At 41.5% G+C, this 26,086-nt stretch overlaps 1 protein-coding gene across 1 annotated transcript; it reads right to left on the bottom strand.

Annotated features, from left to right (window-relative positions):
- Positions 1 to 749: 749 nt before the first annotated feature.
- On the bottom strand, positions 750 to 26,040 carry LOC136879304 (uncharacterized). The gene is made up of 2 exons (XM_067153124.2): positions 25,687 to 26,040; positions 750 to 1,214 (listed from the first exon to the last, which is right to left on the bottom strand). The coding sequence occupies exons 1-2, from the start codon at positions 26,038 to 26,040 to the stop codon at positions 750 to 752; spliced, it is 819 nt and encodes a 272-aa protein (XP_067009225.2).
- Positions 26,041 to 26,086: the final 46 nt, after the last annotated feature.

The following is a 26,086-nucleotide window of genomic DNA, read 5'->3' as shown; positions in this document are numbered from 1 at the left end:
AGTACAGACATTAATGAACGTAAGTTTTCTTGGCTCATTATCACTTTCTAGATTATTTCTAGATTAAAACCACAAAACAAGTGTTTTACTAGAAAAGCCGAATTTTCAGACAAATTTCATTGGCTTTCCTCAGGGTAATGCATTCTGTTGACAGTAAGCATAGAAAAGCTTCATGGGAACGTGTAGTGGAATTCTGTTGAGTGAATCACGAATCGATTATTCACCATCCCCTATTGACTGGACTCTGAGATCTTAGCGCTGTTTCGTGTTGGTCTGACGTTTATTTTTTCTGGAGAACAGATCTCCATGTATTTGACAACTTGGAGCAGTTATTTGGGCACAGCTCTATCCGCATGGCTTCCCTCACAAGTCGAGCATTATAGTTTTTTACAGGCGCGATGACCCTCACCTGGTCAAAGAGAATTGATGGTCTATACTGCACAAATGTTCTGCTACGGCTGACTGGCTGATAGTATTTCCCAACACAAGTTTCTATGAAGCATTTCAATGTTTACTGTCAGCAGTAGAGCGTCGTATGCATTGCCCTGATGAAAGCCAATGAAATTTGGCTGACAGCCCGGTTTTTTTTTTTTTTTTTGCTAAAGCTTTGTTATTTATTGTACCCTTGAAACATGGCAATATGGGTGCAATATGTACGAAGCTTTAATCCAGAAATAATATGGACTTATTTCATTTTGGCCATTTTATGACATACGCTTTTCCCCGCGCAGTCAATTTGGAGGGGGAGGCTATAAATTGAACTGCTGTGACGACGATGATGCTTCATAGGATGATATTCCAGAGGTGTTGGTGTCATACTGATTTCTACATAAGTCGGCTAACCGACATCGTGTCAAAATTGTCTGAATTTCTCCTTGTGCAATAATACACTGCTGTGGACTTAATTGTTTCAGTTGAGCTGCGATATGTTTAGCAAAAATATCACATTCATTGTCTTCAGTTTGTAACATTGATTGTTTTAAACCTTTCAACTCTTGAACAGTTGAAGCAATCTCTACAATTCTTGATCTCCCTTTAAACTTCTTTTGAGGAGGCTCTGCTAGATCAATTGATGTAGGAAGAAACAAGGTTTCGGATTTAGGTATAGTTTGCTCATAGTCGTCGTCAAAAGATTGGTCATCTTTTATAATGTCAATGCTGCTGATTTGTTCACTGGCTTCATCTTCTGAACGAGAATTCAAAGGTGTTGTTTTCTAAAAGAAAGAATAAGATAATTTTATTAGATATGCATACATAATAAATAAATCGCTTGAAAGGAAAATGGCATCAGGCACACTTTTCAAATTGGCGATACCTATGAATCTACTATCTAGAACGTTTATAAAAAAAGAAAAAGCCAGTCCAGTACCTCCTTCGTTGTAATTTGTGATAGAATTGTGAACGTTCCGTAAAGGAAGGGTCGAGTATCAATACATACCGGATGAGTAACAGGAGTATTTCAAGGAGTTTAACTCTCGACCTACTATGAAAGGAGGAAAAAAAAAACAAAATAAAAGGTTGATGATTGCAGGAAAATTAATTTTCTTTGGCTGTCATTTCAGCGCCTGCTCTGTATCTCAGATGAGAAAACACGTCATCTAATGTGAACAATATTCACACATTTTTCTGTAAACAAACAAAGCCTGTATAGATATATGGGTGACTAGAGATAATAAATAATATATTTAGTCATCTCTGACCTCATTTTATAAAGAATAATAATAGCGTATGGCCTACGGAGAGGCCTGGTGCAGTTCCTTGGAGCTGACGCTTCGAGGCAACCTGCGCGTCTATGAGGATGGGGCCCTACCTACAATAATTAATTCTGATGTTGAAGACGACACACATACACACACACACTCACACACAGACCCCGAACCATCAGAATTAACCACTGAAGGTTAAAAACCCCGACCCGGCTAGGAATCGAACCTGGTATCCCTTGGATCGAAGGTCAACACGCTAACCATTAAATAACGGAGACGGACCATGTTATGAAGCAACATGATCTTTACCAGAGTTCTAACAATTCAGTAAAATTCTACTATTAAGGTTAAATTCATGAAATTCTCAGGAGAAATCCTAATGAAGGTCCTGCATTGGTTGATAATCCTCTTTTACAATTTTATAATAATATTTAGAACTTCAGATATTTTTATCTTTATCTTCCAAAACTTAGCAGCAGAAATGGGTTAATGTCCTTTTTTATGAACCGACTCAAGTGTTTAGAAAACGCGTTAAATTTATAAAATATTACAACAGTTTTGTATTATATTATTTCCAAGGTAGAGCTCCTCGGGGTGGGAGGAAGACAGTTGAAAAGAGACTGAATGGAAGTTGGAACTATTAGTTATATGGAAAATACAGTACATGGCAATCTGTGTTCCTGGTCATTGTGGAACGAATTTTCCAGTTACAAGAAGATAAACATCATTACTTACTTTGGTGGACTATGAATACCCTTTTAAATGTATCGATGTAAGGAATAATGGTTCTATATGTGATTATTTGACGTTTAAAAATACAGGGAAACCTGTCCATACGGTCACCTTCGTTCAATACACGCTTCTTTCCATGGACTCTAGGTACCGGTCAAAAGTTTAGGACCACATTAAAAGATCATGATGTTCCATCTAGGACCTACAATTTTGCTACTAGACCTCTGTATATATTTTCCTGAGCTCTTGCATCTAATATGATATACATCGCCTGATTTCAGTGATTTACGCCAAGTTTTGTATAAGTTATACAATTTTAACTTGTTTTAAAGCAGATGCACACTTACCTCGGTAGAAGTGAGTCCTTCTCTGCACATCGGGGCCAATAATAAGGAATAAAATTATATCCATTACCACACAGAACCTTACCATCACGGCCCCGACTTTAAATTCTGAAGCATTTAAATTTATTATACCATCTAAGGAATTCTTATTAAGTTTCAACAAATCTTTCACAAGAGATACAAATCAAGTGTGCTATTTACAACAAATGATATTTTAAGATTTTATAAGCAAAACTGATATTTTCCAAGAATATCAACAAGAGAAATATGGACAATTTAACTGTTTTATCTGTCTTATGACTTACAATTTTAACAAAATTTCGAAGATCTTATTTTAAATGTCAAAAACTTTAATGTGTCTTTCCAATTTTAATAATATTTATTTCTAATATATTAATGTTAATTTATTATTAGCTGATGATGTCCCTTAGGGGACGACACATGTACTAGATATAATAAATTATATATTGTATTGAATAGGCGGACTGCTTAGTTATAATATTTAAGTTTATCTTGAATATTCATTGATTGTTGGAAGATCACATCAGAAAGTCAACATTTTTGGAAATATTATGTACTGTATCCTCTAATTGGTTTCAAGTATCACCACCAAGATTCTTGTAGAGACTTAGCAATAGTTAGGGGTCATTTTAGTATAAATATAAAAATTCCGAAAAAAATGCGGCACCCATTCTTGTACATTTACTTTTTTTTTCAAACCAGCGCTAAAATAGTCAATTTTTCCTTGTTCTTGTTATAGGTCTCAGTGTGAGCTATCGGCATCAGAAATGTGTCCTTAGATGCCATCCGGAGAGTGCAAATGAAACTATCAGGGCAGATAAGTTTGACGCTGATAGATCGCCCTGAGACCTTAGGCCTTACATGACAAAGGCAAAGAAAAATCAACAATTTTGGCCCTGGTTCAAAAAAAAATAAAACACGCAAAAAAACCGGTGCCGCATATATTCGGAATTTTTATATTTATACTACAATGGCCCCCACCTATTGCTAAGTCTACAGACAAATCTTGGTGGTGATACTTGCAACAAATTAGAGTATACAGTACATTATATTACCAACATTTTTGATTTTTTGGTGTGACCTTCCATGAGTTAAAAATTCATAACTTCTACAGTATGTGGACTAACTCATTGAAATCAGGCGACATATATCATATTAGATGTGAGAGCTCAGAAAGAAAATTAGCGAGGTCTAGTGGCACAGTTTTAAGTTCTAGATGACATTTCGTGATTTCCTTATGTGGTCCTAAACTTTAAACCGGTACTGTATTTTAAAGATTAAATCTTTTGTTTGATATAGTGAGATACTAACAACCCTCATTCAACTCAGGCATGACAAACTGAGTCCTATGCGACAGGGCCACAGCCATGGCAAGATTGTTCTATCGTAGCTGGTTTGATAAGCAGTAAATATAGCTTTCGTTATATGAAGAGGCTAAGAAAAATCAGTACCGAGAAAATCTTACTGAAAAGAATTAAAGGAGGAGCTGTAGACTCTGAATTTCCTTCAAAATAAACCAAATATTCCAAGAATTGTCGAGTCAAAACAATGAAAATAGAATGAGTAAAGTCGCAATACATGCAAGGAAAACGTTTCCAGTTCGAATTATTTATTATTTATGAATGTTTACAAAGACCCTGACCTTGAATGAAAGAAAAAGTTGTTTAATTGTGATTACTAAAGACCACTGTCCCCTTCTCTTTTCTTTGATCCTTATTTCTTAGGGTCGGAAATGGGTATGGATTTAGTCCAGTTATACAGCCAGATGCCCTTCCTAACGTCCACCCTATGTGGTGGGGGTGATTATTGTTTTAAGAGGAAATGCAGTAAGGCAAACATCCTCTATGAAACACTAATCAGGGTGAAAAAATGGAAGGGATCCGACACTCCGAAAAATGAAGATATCGACCAAAGAAAGACAAGGGCCACGAAGGAAATAAAAATGAAAGACTCCCTAGGCCTCGCAATCTCCTAATACCGCCGGGGTCGGAAAAGAACAAGAGTTGACCAAGAGAGGTCGGATAGGACAGATGAAAGTGAGGAGCCTGGCACAAGTAAGTGAAAGCAATGCCAGGACTCAGTTGAGGGCTCCGTGGTTGCCAACCCACACTCCCCTGGGCCCATTTTAGTCGCCTCTTACGACAGGTAGGGGATACTCTGGGTGTTATTCTACCGCCCCAACCCAAAGAGGGATGTTTGTCGTGTTTTATGTGGAGGAAATATTCACTACTGCGTGTTTCCACAGAGCTTGATAGTGTGATTTGTGTATAAAGGGAGAAATGTATTCATACGAACATAATCTCCCAGTCCTCGTATTAAAGGAATTAACCATACGCGGGTAAATCCTCGTCCCGGTCGGGAATCGAACCCGGGGCCCTCTGAACCAACGGTTAGTTCAGGCAAGGAGCTGGACAACTAAAGACCGTGCATTTCTTATTAAAACAAACACTGGTGGCGGGGCACGGGGGAGTACATGATTAGCTCAGTGGCTTAGTCAGTGGCTTCCCACCCAGAAGCCTGAGGTTTGAATCCCCGTCTATCAGAAGTTGAGATTTTCATCTCAAAAATTACGTTGCCTCAGGAAGAGCATCCAGTATTTAAACCCTGACCAAAACGAAAATGAGTCTGGGTAGCTCCAATGACCACACAATTAGGGCGCACAAAGGATCCAGCCTCTTCCATCAACTACTGTATGGGACAAGGGAGTTCCTCTGAGACTAAACAGACCATGTTTAACACTTATCTCCTGCCCATTATGACATAAAAGAGAAATAAGTCAACGTGCTTTTTTGACAGCTGTCTTCTTGACGAACCCTAACCTCACTTTGAAGGACAATAGAGCGTCGCTAACCTCACTGCTGCCATCTTTACGGCGGTAAACCTCAAGGCTGCCACCTTATGCATGTTATAGCGCGGAATTTAAAATCCAACAACAGAACATTGTTAACCTCACTCTTGCCATCTTTACGGCGGTAAACCTCAAGGCTACCACCTTATGCATGTTGTAGAGCGGAATTTAAAATCCAACAACAGAACATTGCTAAACTCTCTGCTATCATCTTGAAAAGTTCAGTGTTCCAAACACTAGTTCGAAAAACGTAACTCATCGCACCTCGGGGATTTTATTACGTAAGACGTAACCCCTAGGTTCCATTCCTTGTTCTGAACATGAAACCATTTACAAATAAAGATTAATTTTCTACAAAGTACAAGCGTTCTTGCTGATAGCGATCGACGAGGTTGTTGCACCTTTAGCCCTTTAGCCCTTTAGCCCATTAGCCCTTTAGCCCTTTAGCCCATTAGCCCTTTAGCCAAGGAATGTGCGGTAAGGAGGAGGAAGAGTCCTTTCATCCTTTTTGCTCTTCTGACAAGATGTAACCCCTGCGTTCCATACCCTATCACGATTTTTTTTCAGCTATGTTTATGCGATAACTTGTTCGACTGATTTTTACACACAAGACGAATGATGGAAGGTAAATAATTTGAAGTTATACTTTGGCTATATCGTTTACCGAGCGAGTTAGCTGCGCAGTATGGGTACAGTGTGTTTTTGATGTTTACACTATGCAAATCATTGAAGTTGTAGTTTTGCAATATTGCTTACTGAGCGAGTTAGCTACGCGATATGTGTACAGTGTGTTTCCATAGTTTTTGATTTTACACTAAGCAAATCATCAAAATTGTACTTTTGCTCTGAACACATCAAACAATGTTCTGATCATATGTTGAGATTAACAACATCGATTACAGTGTTCGATTCTAGTCTTGTTATGTTTCATTCTGATCTTCTTAGAACAAGGGTATCCCCTAACATGTTCTAAACACATGTTGTATTGAGTACAGTGTTCGATTCTAGTCTTGATCACTTATTTCGTGTTCTGAACACATCGATCAATGTTCTGATCACATGTTGTATGGAGTACAGTGTTCGATTCTAGTCATGATCACTTATTTTGTGTTCTGAACACATCAATCAATGTTCTGATCACATGTTGAAGTTAACAACATCGATTACAGTGTTCTATTCTAGTCTTGTTATGTTTCAATCTGATCTTCTTAGAACAAGCGTATCCCCTGACATATTCTAAACACATGATGTATTGAGTACATTGTTCGATTCTAGTCTTGATCACTTATTTTGTTTTCTGAACGCATCAATCAATGTTCTGATCACATGTCGTATCGAGTACAGCGTTTGATTCTACTCTTCTTATGTTTCGAAAGTCTAAACATGCACAATAATGTTATCGCTGTACACGCTTGCCTTCGCGATGCAGGTTTAAACTTGTTCGATATAAAGCTATGCCTTGACATAAGAGGCGGAGGAGGAGGTAGAGAAGGAGGTGGAGGAGGGGGGAGGAGGAGGAGGAGGAGGAGGAGAATGATAAGGCCTTAACAGCCTATGTATAGTCGCCATTGTTTTTAAAGATGATAGCTGTCAAAAGAATTTTTCAAATTATCCACCACCACATTTCAGCTAAAGAGGGCAGCAGGGTGCTCTGTTGATTAAGCACATAGAATTTCAAATTGCCCCTCCACCACATGCATAACAGCAGCTGTTATCTTGCGCAGTAGCCTCTAAGCTAGCTTTCTTCATAAGAGTAGCCGCCATCTTGTGCGAGCACCCCTAGGCCGTCTCATAAGGAGCTATGTATAGTCACCATTTTGTGTCTGCCATCTCGCGTAAGCATCCCTAGGACGTCTCAAGGCATCTTGTTTCTCATAAGAGCAGCCACCATCTTGTAGAAATAGATAGCTGCGAATGCCAAAGGGCTTAAGTAGGAATCGAACCGTTGATCTCATCATTAGACTATGTTTTTTCTTGTTCTTGATACTACGAACCTACGTATTAGGCGGAAAAATTTTGTCCGTTTTGCTCTACGATGCATCGTTTTCGAGATATTTAACATTTTGCATTTAAGCCTCCAAATTTAATGAATCGAACCTGCACGGTACGTTATACTCTCTACCATAGCTAGACCTGATCATGTTACGAAGACTCGCTTCAATACAAGCTAAAACAGAGCAAATGCCAAAGGGCGTAAGTAGGAACCGAACCGTTGATCCCATCATTAGACTATGATTTTCTTGTTCCTCATACTGCGAACCTAGGTATTAGGCAGAAAAATTTTGTCCGTTTTGCTCTACGGTGCACCGTTTTCGATATATTTAACATTTTGCATTTAAGCCCTAAATTTAATGAATCGAACTATCACGACACGTTAGCCTCTAAGCTAAGAGCAGCAACCATCTTGCGCAAGCACCCTTAAAGCGTCTCATAAGGAGTTATGTATAGCCGCCATCTTGTGTCCGCCATCTTGCGCAAGCATCCTTAGGGCGTCTCAAGCCATCTTGTGCAAGGACCCTTAAGCCGTCCCATAAGAGCAGCCGCTATCTTGCGCAAGCATCCCTAGGGCATCTCATAAGGAGCCATGTATAACTACCATCTTGCGCAAGCATCCCAAGGGCGTCTCATAAGAACCTGTGTATAGCAGCCATCTTGCGTAAGCACCCTTAAGGAGTCATGTATAGCCGCCATCTTACGCAATTAGCGTCGAGAGAGGGCTGCTGTAGAATTTTTCTTTTTAAATTATCCGCCACCACATTTCAAAGGTATCTAGCTAAAGATGGCAGCACTGCGGATGACAGGGGACGAATTTATATCTACTACGATAAAGAGGGCAGCACGGTGCTCTCTGGATTAAAGATGGTGGATGACAGCTGTCAAAAAAGCACGTGGTTATGTTTACCAAACAAGAGCACGTAGAATTTGCCACCACCACATAGAGGGCAGCACTATGCTCTGTTGATTAAAGATGGCGGATGGTAGCTGTCAAAAAAGCACGTGAGTTTGTTTCCAAACAAGAGCACGTGGAATTTTTCAATTTGCCGCCACCACATTTCAAAGGTATCTAGCTAAAGATGGCAGCACGGTGCTCTCTTGATTAAAGATGGTGGATGATAACTAGCAGAACTTTTCAAATTGCCCGCTACTACGTGCTTAAGGTAGTGGCCATAAAGAGGGCAGCACGGTGTTCTGTGGATTAAAGATGGCGGATGACAGGTGATGAAATTGCCCGCATGATAGCAGCACGGTGCTCTGTTGATTAAAGATGGCGGATGACAGCTGCACGTGGCTTTGTTTCCAAACAAGAGCACGTGGAATTTGCCGCCACCACATTTCAAACTAAAGAGGGCAGCACTGTGCTCTATAGATTAAAGATGGCGAATGGTAGCTGTCAGAAAAAAAGCACGTGAGTTTGTTTCCAAACAAGAGCACGTGGAATTTTTCAATTTGCCGCCACCACATAGAGGGCAGCACGGTGCTCTCTTGATTAAAGATGGCTGCTGTCACGTGGAATTGTCTGCCACCACAGGTATCTAGCTAAAGAGGGCAGCACTGAGGTTTGCGATGCAAGATGGCTGCTGTCAAAAAGCATTTTTCAAATTATCCGCCACCACATTTCAAAGGTAAGTAGCTAAAGAGGGCAGCACTGTGCTCTATGGATTAAAGATGGCGGATGACAGCTGTCAAAAAAGCACGTGGCTGTCAAAAAGCACGTGGATTTGTTTATCTCGAGCTAGTGAGGTTAAGTTGGTAGCACTAAGGTTTAGGCCCGTCAAGATGGCAGCACTGCCGATGACAGGTGACGCAAGAGGGCAGCACAGCGCTCTGTAGTTTAAAGATGGCGGATGACAGCTGTCAAAAAGCACGTAGCTGTCAAAAAGCACGTGGCTTTGTTTATCTCGAGCTAGTTAGGTTAAGTTGGTACCACCGAGGTTTATTCCCGTCAAGATGGCAGTACTGAGGTTTGCGATGCGTTGTTGTCGATGACAGCTGTCAAAAAGCACGTGGCTTTGTTTACAAATCTGTCAAAAAGCACGTGGCTGTCAAAAAACACGTGGCTTTGTTTACCTCACGCTAGTGAGGTTATGTTGGCACTAGTGAGGTTTAGGCCCGTCAAGATGGCAGTACTGAGGTTAGCGTTGCGTTGTTGTCGATGACAGCTGTCAAAAAGCACGTGGCTTTGTTTACAAATTCAAATTTCCCGCGGGAGGTGGAGGAGACCTCTGGGAGGCCTCTGGCTGAGGTGGAGGTGGAGGAGGCATCTGGGAGGCCTCTGGCTGAGGTGGAGGTGGAGGTGGCCTCTGGGAGCCTGAGGTGGAGGTGGCGCCCGAACCATCCAATTATACTACTCAGAAGAATGGAAAACCATTCTCAGGACGGTGGGGACAAGCCCCTCTCCGTCTCCCGAATGCCGAGGCTCTTTCGCTGTTGGCGGATTAGTGCCCTGTCACACTGGGCATCGATCGATTAAGAGCAATCGACTGCCATCTAGCACTATCGATTATTCTTTTATTTCATGCTATGACGTAATTGCCTTTTTACCGTGTTGTAATTACTTTTCGCATTATTTCATTAGGAATCTGATTGGTTGACCTCCGCTTCCCAGCAACGCAAATATCGATAGTTAGAGACTATGATTCATCCCCATTTGGTCCATGAGCAAGAGCAGTGTGTCTTCCCGCTACTGGTGTGATGTCACGCTTTGATTGTATTTTCGACGAGACTGGGTGATTGTTGTGGGCACTGCTGTGCCTAGGTATCCTTTGCTATATCCTTTCTGGCGTGGCGACTGTTATGGTCCATTATTTTGTGATAGCTTGTTACTTTGCTGGAGTGTGTTACTTGATCACCGGTTCCAGTGCTTGATAAACGATCACGATGGCTACCGCCAATCGGGAGGCTGGGAAATGTTTTCTTGAGCTTCCACCTCTTCGTCGGAGGTGTGCTTTGCTAATTTGTTTACGCCTTCTGAGGCTGCCGCCAGAACATCTAAGATGTGCTACCAGAGTTAGATGTGAATGGACACTGGTGGCCTTATTCAAATCTGGGAAAATACCAGCAAATGTAGCTGCTCAATTTCCTCCATGGCACCCCGCTGTGAAAGGAAAGCGGAAAGTTGTTAGCAAGGTGGTTCTTGAAAAGAAGCAGGCAACATTCACGGAAAAGCCTGTCCCAGTTAAGAACCAATACCTGGTTCTTGCTTTCCTCCCTACTACTGGAGAATATTATAGAACTACTTTTGTTCCAACCCGGTCCGAAGACTCAAAAGAGACTGAGGTTCGGCCCTCTACAGGTACTGCCACCCCTCAGCCTTTTCGGCCAAATCCTGAGCCTACTCAGCAACACAAACTCCTGCCCTCCCCAAGGTTCGGACCCGAATCAACCCCAAAAAAGCCTAATAACTGCACCATTCAACCGCAGAATGCAAGAACGACGCCCGCTGCAACAGATGTGGTAATCAACCACACTGTATGTACAGTTCCACGGGAGAAGGTGAAGTGTGCAAATTACCTCGGCAATCACGCAGCTTCATATCCTGACTGCCCTTCCTCAAGCCGGCCATTAGAGCACATTATTCCACACGACAACTTCAATCAAGACTGAAACCACAATCTCAACCTCCCCCATCCCTCCTAAGTCTCAAAATTAACCCCACACCCCCTATCATAACGAACCACGTCACCAAGCCTCACTCCACTATAGAATTCCTAAAGTCCCTAAGTCCCAATTCTCCCTTCTAACAAACTCCTGTTAACCCAGAACCCCCTCCAAGACTCCTCTATCCCCTTTAAACACAGTATGCTCCAACAAATCGCTCCACACTCCTTGTAGCCCTCACAAGCATGCCAGAACGGACGACAGGTTCCTTCCTGTGTTCATTCAATAGCCCCACTCTCTTACAATCAACGTGCCGATCCTTTGGTAGATCAATCCTCCTCCTCAACCACATTTCAACAACTCCATCTCAAATCATACCTCCTACCCTTCCACCTATCACGGGAAGATTAGGACAAACTTCGCCGTAAATACAATACTACGTCGTAAATACGATCAATCCCCAACCAAAAGCAATTTCCCTTCCGTCGGCATGAGACATAGGACCCATTTGGTGGTCTTCGGTCCCAAATTTCATTGCCCCTCTGGGAGCACACAAGGGGGGTTGCCAACGAGCTTAGAGTTGGACTTCTCAGAATGAGATCGGTGGCAGTACCACCCAGAGAGGGCAGAGCGAGTCCACGAAGATAGTTCTCCTATCGTGGTGGCTGGGAAGTAGGAGCATCAGTGCTACTACAGGTACAACTGCACCGGCAACGTTAGGGATGCCCTTATATTCTACACTGCCAATGAACAGGACTAGATGCTAATAAAACGGTATTTCGACGAAGCTAATGAGAGCTTCTATACTCATCAGCTCCCGAGTAAGAGGCTGCTCACAGTAATAATTCGTAATATCGTTTCCACAGTAAGCGTGGAATTGGTCAAGGAGGAACTCGTGGCACTGGGGTTCCAGACTCAGGACGTGCATCAATTCACTAGGCGTGATGTCACGTCTGAGAATGTGATACCCTTGAGTGTCATGAGTGTTATCTTTCCAAACGACGATACCTCTAAAAGTTCTACACCATGAGGTACTTTTGCGGGTCAAGGGTCACCAATGAAGCCTGCAGGGGCAGAGAAGGGCCTACTCAATGTTATCAATGCCAGCCGTGCGAGCACAATGCTAATTATTGCAAAATGCCGCTATGCTGCGTGAAGTGTGGGGAAAACTACTCAACTGCTGCCTGCTCTCTTAATGCGGAGGCACCAGTTAAGTGGGTAAATTGCGGAGGTGAACAACCAGCCTCCTGGAGTGGCTGTAATCTGTTCCGGTCCATCATGGGACAGAAAATGGTGAACGAGTACGTGAAGTCTCAGAAAACCAGCACTCTGCCTCCTTCAAGAAAAGTCGACCCTAACTTTCCCCCCCCCCCAGGAAACAGGAGGCGTCCCCGCTCCCATCCCCACTACAAACTCTGCTCCAGTTAACACAGCTTCTCCCATATCCGGCTTTTTGGGCATGGAAGACATCTTGGACCTCTGCAGTGAAATCAACTTTTCGGCTTCTGCCTATCTTAGAGGAGGCCGCTGCGATAACATTGGTGTTATACTAAATGCTGCCATGCAGTACTTTACACAACCCTAATCTGGTTCTCTTCGCCTGACACCGGACCTTGCAATCTGTGCATGGAAATGTATCGCAGGTCAGAAATATGAGATCGATTTTTTAAATTTCTGACTACAATAGCAGTGTCATGTTTTTAGGTGAGACATGTCTGAAACTAAACATGTCTTTAAAATTAGTTTAGTTTTAGTTTAGTTTATTGCCTTTCTTATAAGGCGGGGCTCAGGATATGAAACTTGCTATTATGCCAAACCTTATTATGGAACATTATAGAATATATTTTACTTTTATTTTCAAAATCTTCCTCCACTCGGAGGCTGCCTAAGACAAAGAATACACATACAATTTCATTCAAAAAATATAAAAAATAAGTAATTAATGTCTCAGTCTGGCGAATACAAGTGGTGTCTGAGTATCAAAAGAGAACCCCTGAGTGCTTTCAGCCCTCAGTCGATGAACTCGTTGGTACTGATGTTGAAGACCTTCATCAGCTCTATCATCTTCTTAGGGACTGTCCCTCTCGCACCGATCATGAGACCCCACACTTCTACATCGTCCAGTTCGTATTTATTCTTATAGTACGGCATTGTAGGCTGATAGATAGACTTCTTTTCTCGGTCCACTTCGTCTGGTTGGTCGGAGTGTGTTTCGAATCTTACTGTGGGGTCTAATATATATCCTTTCTTCCCTTTAATGGCGATCATATCTATCCTTCTCGTGCTGCCATTTACTCCAATGCCATGGACTTCCTCATGCACTTGAAATCCTTTCTCACGGAGCGTCTGTGCTATGGATGACCTGATGTTGTGAACAGTATAGACTATATATCGTTAAATTAAAACATCTTTAGTCTATTATAATGATATAATTAACAATGAGGCCGGGGACGTGGCAGCGCTGATTAAGTCTAAACTTACACATCACGTCGTTGACCCTCTCTCGGTATCGATATTAGTTATGAAAACTCTTATTATCGTATTTTTCCGGCCTATTTACCCACCGCTTAGTCATTTGTCACATGCTCTTTATATTATTGCTGGTAACCTCAGTTCTAAGTACACAGATTGGAACTCTACCCTGATGAATCCTAAGGAGAGAATGTAACAAAAATATATGAGAGATAATGACATCGGTACTTACATCCTACTGGAACCTACTATTTATCCCCGAAACGTTTTTGGCAGTTTCGGTTCCATAGTCAAACTCTCCTCCATGTTTATCACTTGGCCGCTTATCATTTGTTCACCTGCTGTTATATCGATTGTGTTCTAGGATCACACGATGTTAAAGAGCTACAAAAAACACTGGATGCACTGAAGAATTGGACAAATACAAATGAATTGCAAATGAACATTGAAAAGATTGACTACATGATTTTCAGGGAGGACGAATACCCTCAAGTGACAAAGTGACTTATACAATGGAAACATTAAACAACGTAAACAGTTTTAAATATCTTGGCTTGACGATGCAGACGACAGTAAACTCCTTTAGGCTTCATATTAGGCTATGTACTACGGCAGCTATGAAAGCAATATTTGACATCAAGAATTTAAATAGATTATCTCTTAAGACGGCCATGATCTTGTTTGACGCAAAAATAATTCCTGTTTTAACATATGGACTGGAAATCATTTGGAATAAGCTAACAAAGAATGACCTACACACTCTAGAAAAAATCAAAGCCCGATTCTTAAAGACAACCCTCTGTGTATCCAGATTTACTAGATCAAGACTGGTTTATGAACTTGCAAACGAGCCTTTTTTAATTGAATATTTGAGATTCAAGCTCGCTGTACCTTATACAGACCATTAGAAGAAACTCTTGGATGAAAGATTGGCCAAAAGGAATGATATTTGTACTGAATTCTATTCGACTAAAGCAATGACGGATAGAACTTGGACCAATACAAACCACGATCTCCGACATTTTGTCAATTCTATGGCAATTCATGGCTACCGCTATAAACTATACAAAACTAAGATCTTTCATGAACCTGACGATAGTTGTGTGTGTGCATTGTGTGATTTGACTTGTCCTCGTTACCATGTTATGGAATGCTCTAAGCGAAGTAGGCCTATAATGACTTATGCTTAAAATGACATGTAATCGCTTTATATACACAAATTGTGTGCTCTATTAAATTATTATAGCGATTGTGTTGGTCATGGCAATCTCGATCATGCGAGATTTGAGTGGCGAAGTATCAAAATGTATAATTAAATATTTAACTTAACATTAGTAAATTCACCAGAGTGTGAAATAAAATATTGTAAGCGACAGCCAGTATAGTGATAACCTTACGTTTCTCGTTTCGAAATTAAACATCTCACTCGTAACGTAAAATATCACTTTCCGTGGCCGTTGCGTAAATAACTGTTCCACGTCGCACTGGATGTTGCCACTGCCTTCGTGAAGTACAGGCCGTACTGTAGCAAGCGCGGGAAAGCAATCAGCTGATCGTTAGCGGGGAAGTTTAGCACGTGAGTTAGTTGAGTTACATGTGAATTCTTCGCTGTTTTATTGACATTTTTAACGTTGGCCGCATGTTTACCCAAATATATATCAGACTGAGTCAATCAATCAGTCGCCCAGGTGGCAGATTCCCTGGCTATTGTTTTCCTAGCCTTTTCTTACATGATTTCAAAGAAATTGGAAATTTATTGAACATCTCCCTTGGTAAGTTATTCCAATCCCTAACTCCCCTTCCTATGAATGAATATTTGCCCCAATTTGTACTCTTGAATTCCAAGTTTATTTTCATATTGTAATCTTTCCTACTTTTAAAGACGCCAGTCAAACTTATTCGTCTACTAATGTTATTCCACGCTATCTCTCCGCTGACAGCTTGGAACAAACCACTTAGTCGAGCAGCTCGCCTTCTTTCTCCCAATTCTTCCCAGCCCAAACTTTGCAACATTTTTGTAACGCTACTCTTTTGTCGGAAATCACCCAGAACAAATCGAGCTGCTTTTCTTTGGAATTTTTCCAGTTCTTGAATCAGGTAATCCTGGTGAGGGTCCCATACACTGGAACCATACTCTACTTGAGGGTCTTACCAGAGACATACATGTCCTCTCCTTTACATCCTTACTACAACCCCTAAACATCCTCATAACCATGTGACCGAGCTCGATAGCTGCAGTCGCTTAAGTGCGGCCAGTATCCAGTATTCGGGAGATAGTAGGTTCGAACCCCACTGTCGGCAGCCCTGAAAATGGTTTTTCGTGGTTTCCCATTTTCACACCAGGCAAATGCTGGGGCTGTACCTTAATTAAGGCCACAGCCGCTTCCTTCCCACTCCTAGCCCCTTCCCGTCCCATCGTCGCCATAAGACCTATCTGTGTCGGTGCGACGTAAAGCAACTAGCAAAAAAAAAAACAAAAAAAAAACAAAAACAAAAAACAAACATGTGCAGAGATCTGTACCCTTTATTTACAATCCCATTCAAGTGATTTCCCCAATGAAAATCTTGACACCTAGATAACGTAGTTAGAATGATTCCCAAAAATGAACTTTCACCCCATCAACGCAGTAATTAAAACCTGAGAGGATTTTTCCTATTTGTGAAACTCACAACCTGACTTTTAACCCCGTTTATCATCATACCATTGCCTGCTGTCCATCTCACAACTGCAACAACCTTTAAAAATACATACTTGCAAACTCCCAATACGTACAACCTAGTGCGCAAATCTTTACAAATAATAAACCAACAACTTTTCTCTTACCTTCGTCAAGAGATGCTCGTCATCACATGCTTCTATCATAAATCTTTTTACATGATCTCTTGAAAGAGTTTTTGATTGATTAGGTTCGTAGCCAATTGATTCTCTTTTTAGAAATGCAATAACTTTAGTGAAACGTGACATATCTACATTTTCATGAATCAGCATCATTGATTTCAACATTGAGTATCTCGACCATAACGAAGAAGTGAGTCGTTATCGACTGCATTATTAAGTGAAAAGTCCTCAATTAGTGAAGAAAACTTAGTGTGAACGTGTATTCATGTGAGGCTAGAGGTTAAGAATATCGCTCTGCAGTGTTTTAATTTTGTAATTTATATGCATAATGTTATATCCATAGTGTAAAATGAATTGAGTTAGTGCAATCAGCGTTTTATTATCAACCACGATGTGTATAAAATGAATTAAGGTTATCAGTGAGAGAAATCACCATGCTAAGAGTTGCTGTGTGCATGGCTGCAAAGAAAATTATAAAGGAGAAGAGTACACTCCAGTATCTGTGTTCCTTCTGATGAAGAAAGAGTTAGGTTATCACCATACAGTTGTATGTATCAACCAATTTCCTGAAGACTAAATCTGAGGGAAATAAGCGTGTGTTGTCCAGATGGTGGGTTAAAATTTCTTAATATGTCAAAAACATGGGTAACATTGGATTTGTGTAATCAGACGGCTTATTTGAGCATTTGCCTGGTGTGAAAATGGGAAACCACGGAAAACCATTTTCAGGGCTGCCGATAGTGGGATTCGAACCTACTACCTCCCGGATGCAAGCTCACAGCCGCTCGCCTCTACACGCACGGCCAACTCGCCCGGTATATTAGGTGTTTAAGATATGTATTGTATATATTATGATCTGGTATTTTTAAATATTAGTACGGCACTCTTAGTATTAAGGATTGTATATATATCATACTTTCATTTTTGGTACTTACAGGAGTTAGACAAGGCTGTAATCTTTCACCTTTGCTGTTTGTAGTTTACATGGATCATATGCTGAAAGGTATAAAATGGCAGGGAGGGATTCAGTTAGGTGGAAATATAGTAAGCAGCCTGGCCTATGCTGACGACTTGGTCTTAATGGCAGACTGTGCCGAAAGCCTGCAGTCTAACATTTTGGAACTTGAAAATAGGTGCAATGAGTATGGTATGAAAATTAGCCGCTCGAAGACTAAATTGATGTCAGTAGGTAAGAAATCCAACAGAATTGAATGTCAGATTGGTGATACAAAGCTAGAACAGGTCGATAATTTCAAGTATTTAGGTTGTGTTTTTTCCCAGGATGGTAATATAGTAAGTGAGATTGAATCAAGGTGTAGTAAAGCTAATGCAGTGAGCTCGCAGTTGCGATCAGCAGTATTCTGTAAGAAGGAAGTCAGCTCCCAGACGAAACTATCTTTACATCGGTCTGTTTTCAGACCAACTTTGCTTTATGGGAGCGAAAGCTGGGTGGACTCAGGATATCTTATTCATAAGTTAGAAGTAACAGACATGAAAGTAGCAAGAATGATTGCTGGTACAAACAGGTGGAAACAATGGCAGGAGGGTACTCGGACCGGGATTGAACTCGATGGATGAAGCTGTACGCATAAACCGGCTTCGGTGGTGGGGCCATATGAGGCGAATGAAGGAGGATAGGTTACCTAGGAGAATAATGGACTCTGTTATGGAGGGTAAGAGAAGTAGAGGGAGACCAAGATGACGATGGTTAGACTCTGTTTCTAACGATTTAAAGATAAGAGGTACAGAACTAAATGAGGCCACAACACTAGTTGCAAATCGAGGATTGTGGCGACGTTTAGTAAATTCTCAGAGGCTTGCAGACTGAACGCTGAAAGGCATAACAGTCTATAATGATAATGTATGTATGTATGTATGTATGTATGTATGTATGTATGTATGTATGTATGTATGTTATATGAGATCACGGAGTAACTCTAATAATAAATATCCTTATTGTATAAATCTTCCTCCATAAAGTAATTACGAATGCGTTTAAATCTGCATTTAGGGCAGTCGCCCAGGTGACAGATTCCCTATCTGTTGTTTTCCTAGCCTTTTCTTAAATGAATTCAAAGAAATTGGAAATGTATTGAACATCTCCCTTGGTAAGTTATACCAATCCCTAACTCCCCTTCCTATAAACGAATATTTGACCCAATTTGCCCTCTTGAATTCCAACTTTATCTTCATATTGTGAACTTTCCTACTTTTAAAGACACCACTCAATCTTATTCGTCTATTAATATCATTCCATGCCATCTCTCCACTGACAGTTCGGAACATACCGCTTAGTCGAGCAGCTCGTCTCCTTTCTCCCAAGTATTACCGGCCCAGTCCCCCTGTGGGTCGGGGGTAGAATAACACCCACGGTGTCCTGACCACGGGGTCCTCAGCTGAATCCTCGCATTGCTTCCACTTACCTGTGCCAGGCTCCTCACTTTCATCTATCCTATACGACCTCCCTTGGTCAACTCTTGTTATTTTCCGACCCCGACGGTATTAGAGCACTCGAGGCCTAGAGAGTCTTTCATTTTCACGCCCTTCGTGGCCCTTATCTTCCACTGGTCGATACCTTCATTTTTCGAAGTGTCGGATCTCTTCAATTTTTTTCTCTCTCATTAGTGTTATATAGAGGATGGTTACCTAGTTGTACTTCCTCTTATAGCAATAATCACCACCATCACCACATCTTCCCGGCCCAAACTTTGCAAAATTTTTGTAACGCCACTCCTTTGTATGAAATCACCCAGAACAAATCGAGCTGCTTTTCTTTGGAATTTTTCCAGTTCTTGAATTAAGTAATCCTGGTGATGGTCCCATGCACTGGAACCATACTCTAGTTGGGGTCTTAGGAGAGATTTATATGCCATCTCTACATCTTTACTACAACCCCTAAACACCCTTATAACCATGTTCAGAGATCTGTACCCTTTATTTACAATGATATTTATGTGAATACTTCAATGAAGATCTTTCCTTATATTAACACCTAGGTACTTACAATGATTCCCATAAGGAACTTTCACCCAATCAACGCAGTTATTATAACTGAGAGGACTTTTCCTATTTGCGAAAATCACAACCTGCCTTTTAACCACATTTATCATCATACCATTGTGTACTTATCTAACTTCTCTCTTTGTTTTTCACTAGTTTGGACAACAAAGTGACTAATCTGACTTTACTTGAGTTTCAGAGATGATCCCTCAGTGGACAGCTGATTCGTAACTAACAATCTCTTATGTTTTGATGCTGAAGATGAAACTACTGGATCTGTCTCTGAATTTCTGATCTTCATTGTCAGATGTTGCAGTGTCAACAATTTTTTTTTCTTGATCATATTTTGTGCTGTTACATTTCCGAATATGTAATTTAATTCTAGCAACTAACCCCTACATTTCTAAACTGCATGATTTGCACTTAGCTTTCTTGCCCTTTCCACATGAAGTGGGATCCAGTTTTCGGCCTGGAATACTCTTTTTAAGTTAAAGGCAAATTCCTTATGACACTTTACAAATAGAGTACAACACACTCAATATAACAACTTTTCTATTCGAAAATTACTAAACAACTCTCAAACGAACTGGGAGACAAAGTAAACAAAAAAAAAAAACAAAAAAAAAAACAAAAAAAAAAAAAACTTGGGAAATTTGGAACAATCTACCTTTTCTTGAAGTATTCAGCAGTGAGTGGTGGTGGTGATTATAGTTTTAAGAGGAAGAACAACTAGGCAACCATCCTCTATATAACACTAATCAGAGATAAAAAATGGAAGGGGACCGACACTTCGAAAAATGAAGATATCGGCCAAAGGAAGACAAGGGCCACGAAGGGCGTGAAAATGAAAGACTCCCTAGCCCTCGCAAACCTAATAGCGTCGGGGTCGGAAAAGAACAAGAGTTGACCAAGGGAGGTCGGATAGGATAGATAAAAGTGAGGAGCCCGGCACAAGTAAGTAGAAGCAATGCCAGGACTCAGCTAAGGGCCCCGTGGTCGCCAACCCACGCTCCAAAGTTCAGAGCCCCTGAGGCCCCTTTTAGTCGCCTCTTACGACAGGCAGGGGATACCGTGGGTGTTATTCTACCGCCCCCACCCATAGGGGGATTATTCAGCAGTGATTGATAGATGTTTTCCAGAGAGATGAAGGGGAGAAATTTTCCATAAACATCATTATTTTCCAACCCATTTCACTTGTTTTGGTTTGTTTACTTTGTCTCCCAGTTCGTTTGAGAGTTAAGTAGTAATTTCATTCAATTTACCTATGCAATAGTGTGATTGGCTGCCACACCTGGAGACCCGGGTTTGATTCCCGGCTCTGCCACGAAAATCGAAAAGTGGTACGAGGGCTGGAACGGGGTCCACACAGCCTCGGGAGGTCAACTCAGTAGAGGTGGGTTCGATTTCCACCTCAACCATCCTGGAAGTGGTTTTCCGTGGTTTCCCACTTCTCCTCCAGGCAAATGCCGGGATGGTACCTAACTTAAGGCCACGGCCGCTTCCTTCCTCTTCCTTGTCTATCCCTTCCAATTTTCCCATTCCCTCGCAAGGCCCCAGTTCAGCATAGCAGGTGAGGCCGCCTGGGCAAGGTACTGGTCATCGTCACCTGTTGTCTGAAGCTCCAGGACACTGCCCTGAATGCGGTAGAGGTGGGATTCCTCGCTGATTCCGAGTGAAAAACCGACCCTGGAGGGTAAACAGATAAAGAAGAAGAAAACAGATGTGCTTTAATAAAATATGTTTTATTTTGTTTTTAAATAGGTATTTTAAAGCATCTAACGGCTGAATTAATAAACGCGGGTGAGCCGAGGGTACATGCTAGTAATAAGTAAATAAATAAATAAAGCATTGCACAGCAGTCAAGTTGGTACGCACTTGGTTGCGACTGCTTTCATACTGGTTCATCCTGGCATGTCCGCATTCTGCTGCACCACCCCGAGTTCGCGACGCCCTGCGGTCATTTCGTCCGCGCGGACAGTTCGCTTTCTGTTTGACTGAACCTTTACTTCGAGTGAGTTCCATTGCTCATTGGGGCGTCAAATATCGCAATTGCGTGGTGGCCGCATGGAGCAATCTATGCTGTCGAGCGTTCAAACCCATTCCTGTTGCAACATCCATCATGTCACACACAGTGTGTGCAAAATATGAGGAATAGTATGTTACTGAGGAGAGCCTCCATGGCTCAGGTGGCAGCTGGGTCACGTGGTTCAAATCCCAGTCTCACCATGCGAGATTTGTAGAGGCGGGACAGGTTTTTTCTCCGGGTACTCCGATTTTCCTTGTCATCTTTCATTCCAGCAACACTCTCCGATATCATTTCATTTCATCTGTCAGTCATTTACCATTGCCCCAGAGGAGTGCGACAGGCTTCGCCAGCTGGCACAATTCCTATCCTCCCCGCTAGATGGCGGCTTCATTCATTCCATTTCTGACCCGGTCGAATGACTAGAAACAGGCTATGGATTAGCATTAGTAGGTTACTGAACAGACAAGCAATATCAATATTATGCATACCAGCTCCTAATCTATCGTCGACGGCAATTCTGTTCCTTTTCTAGCTACCAACGAGCGATTTACAAGTTAGAAATCAGTCATCATTGATATGCAATTAGGATTGTCACCCAGATGGCAGATTACCTATTAGTTGTTTACCTTGTCTTTTCTTAAATGATGTCAAAGAACTTGAAAATTTACCGAAAATTTCCCTTGATAAATTATTCCATCATAATTATTCAAGGGAAATGTTCGATAAGCGGTAACCCGGGCGTTTATGTGACGATCTTTGTAATATTCAATCTTCATGTCGTAAATATCGTACACGGATGTTTTTGGACCTCCAGATTAGACGTTCACTGTCTATAAACTTTATAGCGATTCATTATTGAATGGAAACCAAACTCAACTATCAATTAAAGCACGCAAGAAATGAAGTTAGTATCTCCAGGCGAACTAGCGACAAATAGGCCTACTGCTAGACAAAAGGCCGATACCTATCCGACCTCGAAACCGCTACGTTCACTAAGAAACCAGCGTATTTACTGCTCCGTGAGACCCTTTTAGTCTTAACTACATGGCACGAATCTCTCGAGCTTCAATTGCCGCGAATTTCGAGCCGTAAATGTTGCTCGTATGGTCGTAGTCTCAAGAATGGAGTGGGGTTCACCCAACCCCGTGAGGTCAGTCTATGGAAGGTCTGATTTGAGAGGTAACGAACACGGTCAGGAAAGTCAAGAAATACGGAGGAGAAAGTTGCAGGCTAAACACGTTACACTCCAGATCTGCAGGTCATCTCTCTGGTCAGCAAAGATCTTGGCAAGCAGCAGTGGCGTATGCTGGGATCAAGACATGGGCTACCATTAGACTTAGGTTACACTTTTTAGTGAAAGTCAAGCCTTAAGCGTTTTGAACTGCAGGCAATAGCCTCCGGAGTAGCCTATTGTGTTGTCACGGCTGTTTCACAAGCTACCATACTGCCCTGGCCTCTGTACTGCCAGTACTCAACACGTAATCATTGGAAATGGTAGCTTAGGATTTAGCATATTAATATCCTTAGCAAATTAAAGTACGGCTTTGTGTGCTTGCTTTTGGTCCGATGGCCCCGATTCAATTCTTGAAATCAACCTCCTCATACTGTTAATTTTCCTCACTTGGGGGCTGGGTGTTTATGACGTCTTCGCCATTCATTTAATCCTCTTTATGTCACCACCAAGCCTTTCCAGAGGCTATGCATTATTATTATTATTATTATTATTATTATTATTATTATTATTATTATTATTATTATTATTATTATTATTATTAAAACGCAGAATTTCACAGCATTACCAGCGGTCGTACCCGTCGTTCACTGGTTTATTAGCTTTCCTGGTAGATCGGTGGTGGTGTCCGACCCATGAACACAGGCTCGACTTCAAACAACAGAAACACAAAACCTGTAAGACTGCACTTCAATTCAGCAGATCTACCTACAAAAATATAATTATATTTCTCCTATAACAGCAGCGCTGCAGTGTCTTCCTACAAGGATAAAAAAAGAGTAGAAAACCAGCACTCTGGTATCTATATAATTAGGTCTGAAGTATGAGGTGAGGAAGAATATTAGATGAGGATCACATGCTGTCAGTTCGGAGTCTTCCGGAGAACTTCGAGTCTTTGAGCTCTCTCCCCCTCATTATAGAAATGACGAACTGACGGAGCGAAGCCTTGTCCATATATTCGCTCGGTCCCCGCACCTAACAGACATTCAACAAGACGCGCGAGGTGAGTCGAGGGGAGAGAGACGCAGCACCTGAGCTGCGATATCAGTCTCCGATGCCTTACACTCAGAAATACAAGCGATGTTTATCCTCACCGCTTTCAAGTTTTGTAAATGGAACAATGTGTCAGATGCTTACATTATAATCCATCGTTTCCATCCTTCTCATTAGAAGTTTGGGCTTCGTCGATAGCCTTGCTAGCCCTCAGTATAAGCCACTGGCAAGCAGGTATTTCTTCGATCCATGTACCAGGCAAGATTTTCCCTTGCATTTTAGAACGGATGGTGCGACCAATGGTACAGAGTAAATTGAATGAAAATTAGCGTGGTCTGAGACCACATAGGAACTGTTAGAACCAGATATTCAGTACTGAATAAATAACAAAAAATGAAAAATTGCTACGACAGAAATAAACAGTTACGCGTACGCTTCGTAGGAAACGTATGACAGAGGAAAATATGTTTGCCATACTGAGGGATTGTGGGATCAGGGATAGATTAATGAAGACAACGAATGAGATTTATGTTGACAATCAGAACACAGTGAGAACGGAGAATTATTGGAATGACTTCCTAGTTCAAAGCAGTTACCAGAGGTGAGACAAGGCCGATATCTTCCAAAGTAGCCAGCTGAACGAACATTGCTATTGGCTGAAATTTATTAAAATGGCGTCACTCGCAGAATACCACGCAGATCAATTTTATTACAGACGTTGCATCACGACGCGCAGGTCGCCTACGGGAGTCAAGTCAAAAGATCTGCACCAGGCCACACGCCATTATTATAGATTACATGGATCATTTCCATAAAGATACTCATTTACAGGAAGGGATTCAGTTGAGTGGAAAATATAGTAGGGCCTATGCAGTCGAAGACTTGCTGTTAATGGCAGGGAAACCTTGCAATCTAATATCTTTGATTTTTTATAGATCAGCGAGTATATGAAAATTAATACTGACAAGACTAAAAGTGATTTTACTTGGAGGAAACCAAAGATAACCGAATGTGAAATTGGAACAGGTGAATCATTTCAAATACTTACGGTATGTATTTTCTAAGGATGACAGAATAGAAAGTGAAATCGAATGGAACGGTATATAGGACCTGAGTTTAAAATACACAATATATCCAGAAATCTGACCTCGTATTGCATGTAGGAGATATATAATTGTTCACTGCTAATGTTGAGTACCCACCCAGCCATCATAAGAAATATGTTTACTTTTAGAGTAACATATCACAAAAAGGGCCGACATTTTCCAAAGTAGCCGGCTGAACGAACACTGCTATTGGCTGAAATATATTCAAAATGGCGTCACTCCCAGAATTCCACGTAGAGAGATTTTATTACCAACTGAGGAACAATAAAAACTCACAAACAATTAGAACAATGAACTGTTGGCGACATTGTCTGAGCGACGAAATAAGGTGCTAAGAACAACAAAGTATCGCCCGTCCTTTATGCCTACTTCAGCACGCTCCCGCGTTGCTAGCCTAGGGGCCATACTGAATTTATAAACCAAACCCATGGCGCAACAGCCCCATAGGGCTACGGCCTACCAAGCGACCGCTACTCAGCCCGAAGGCCCGCAGATTACGAGGTGTCGTGTGATTGGCACGACAAATCCTCTCGGCCATTATTCTTGACTTTCTAGACCGGGGCCACTATCTCACGGACAAATAGCTCCTCAATTGTAATTACGTTGGCTGAGTGGACCTCGAACCAGCCCTCAGATCCAGGTAAAATACCTTCACCTGGCCGTGAATCGAACCCATGGCGTCCGCGCAAGTGTAGGGGCACATCACCCCTACACTTCGGGGCCGTTATTCTGAAATTATGTCGAATGAATAACTAAATAAATAAACTTACCACGTTGTCATCTGCATCTTTCCTTGGAGTCCCTTTCTCCATGATCTCTCTCATCTTATTGTACCACTTGAGAACAGGTACGTAGACATCTTTCGAACCACAACATGCTTTTTCACTTCTGTTAATCTTCATTACTTCACCACAGTACGTAGCTCGTAGTGTTTTAATTTTCCTTTTGGCATCCACCACATTGAAACCTTCAATATTCATTCCAGACACAATTTCACCTAACGCTTTGTCACGTTCACGCTTGTCTTTGTACAAATGGTGGAACTGGTTCCATAAAATTTCCTTCTCTTTGTAGAGTTCGATGAATTTGAGAGTCTTTTCGTCACCCCACTTTGTGTGTGTCATCGAGAACAGGATATTTAAACAAACGCAGAGGAGGCTGATGAATAAT

Source organism: Anabrus simplex, chromosome 8 (assembly GCF_040414725.1).
Source record: "Anabrus simplex isolate iqAnaSimp1 chromosome 8, ASM4041472v1, whole genome shotgun sequence".
Classification (NCBI taxonomy): domain Eukaryota; kingdom Metazoa; phylum Arthropoda; class Insecta; order Orthoptera; family Tettigoniidae; genus Anabrus; species Anabrus simplex.
The sequence above is the reverse complement of the archived record's forward strand: the minus strand, read 5'-3'. Positions and strand labels throughout refer to the sequence as shown.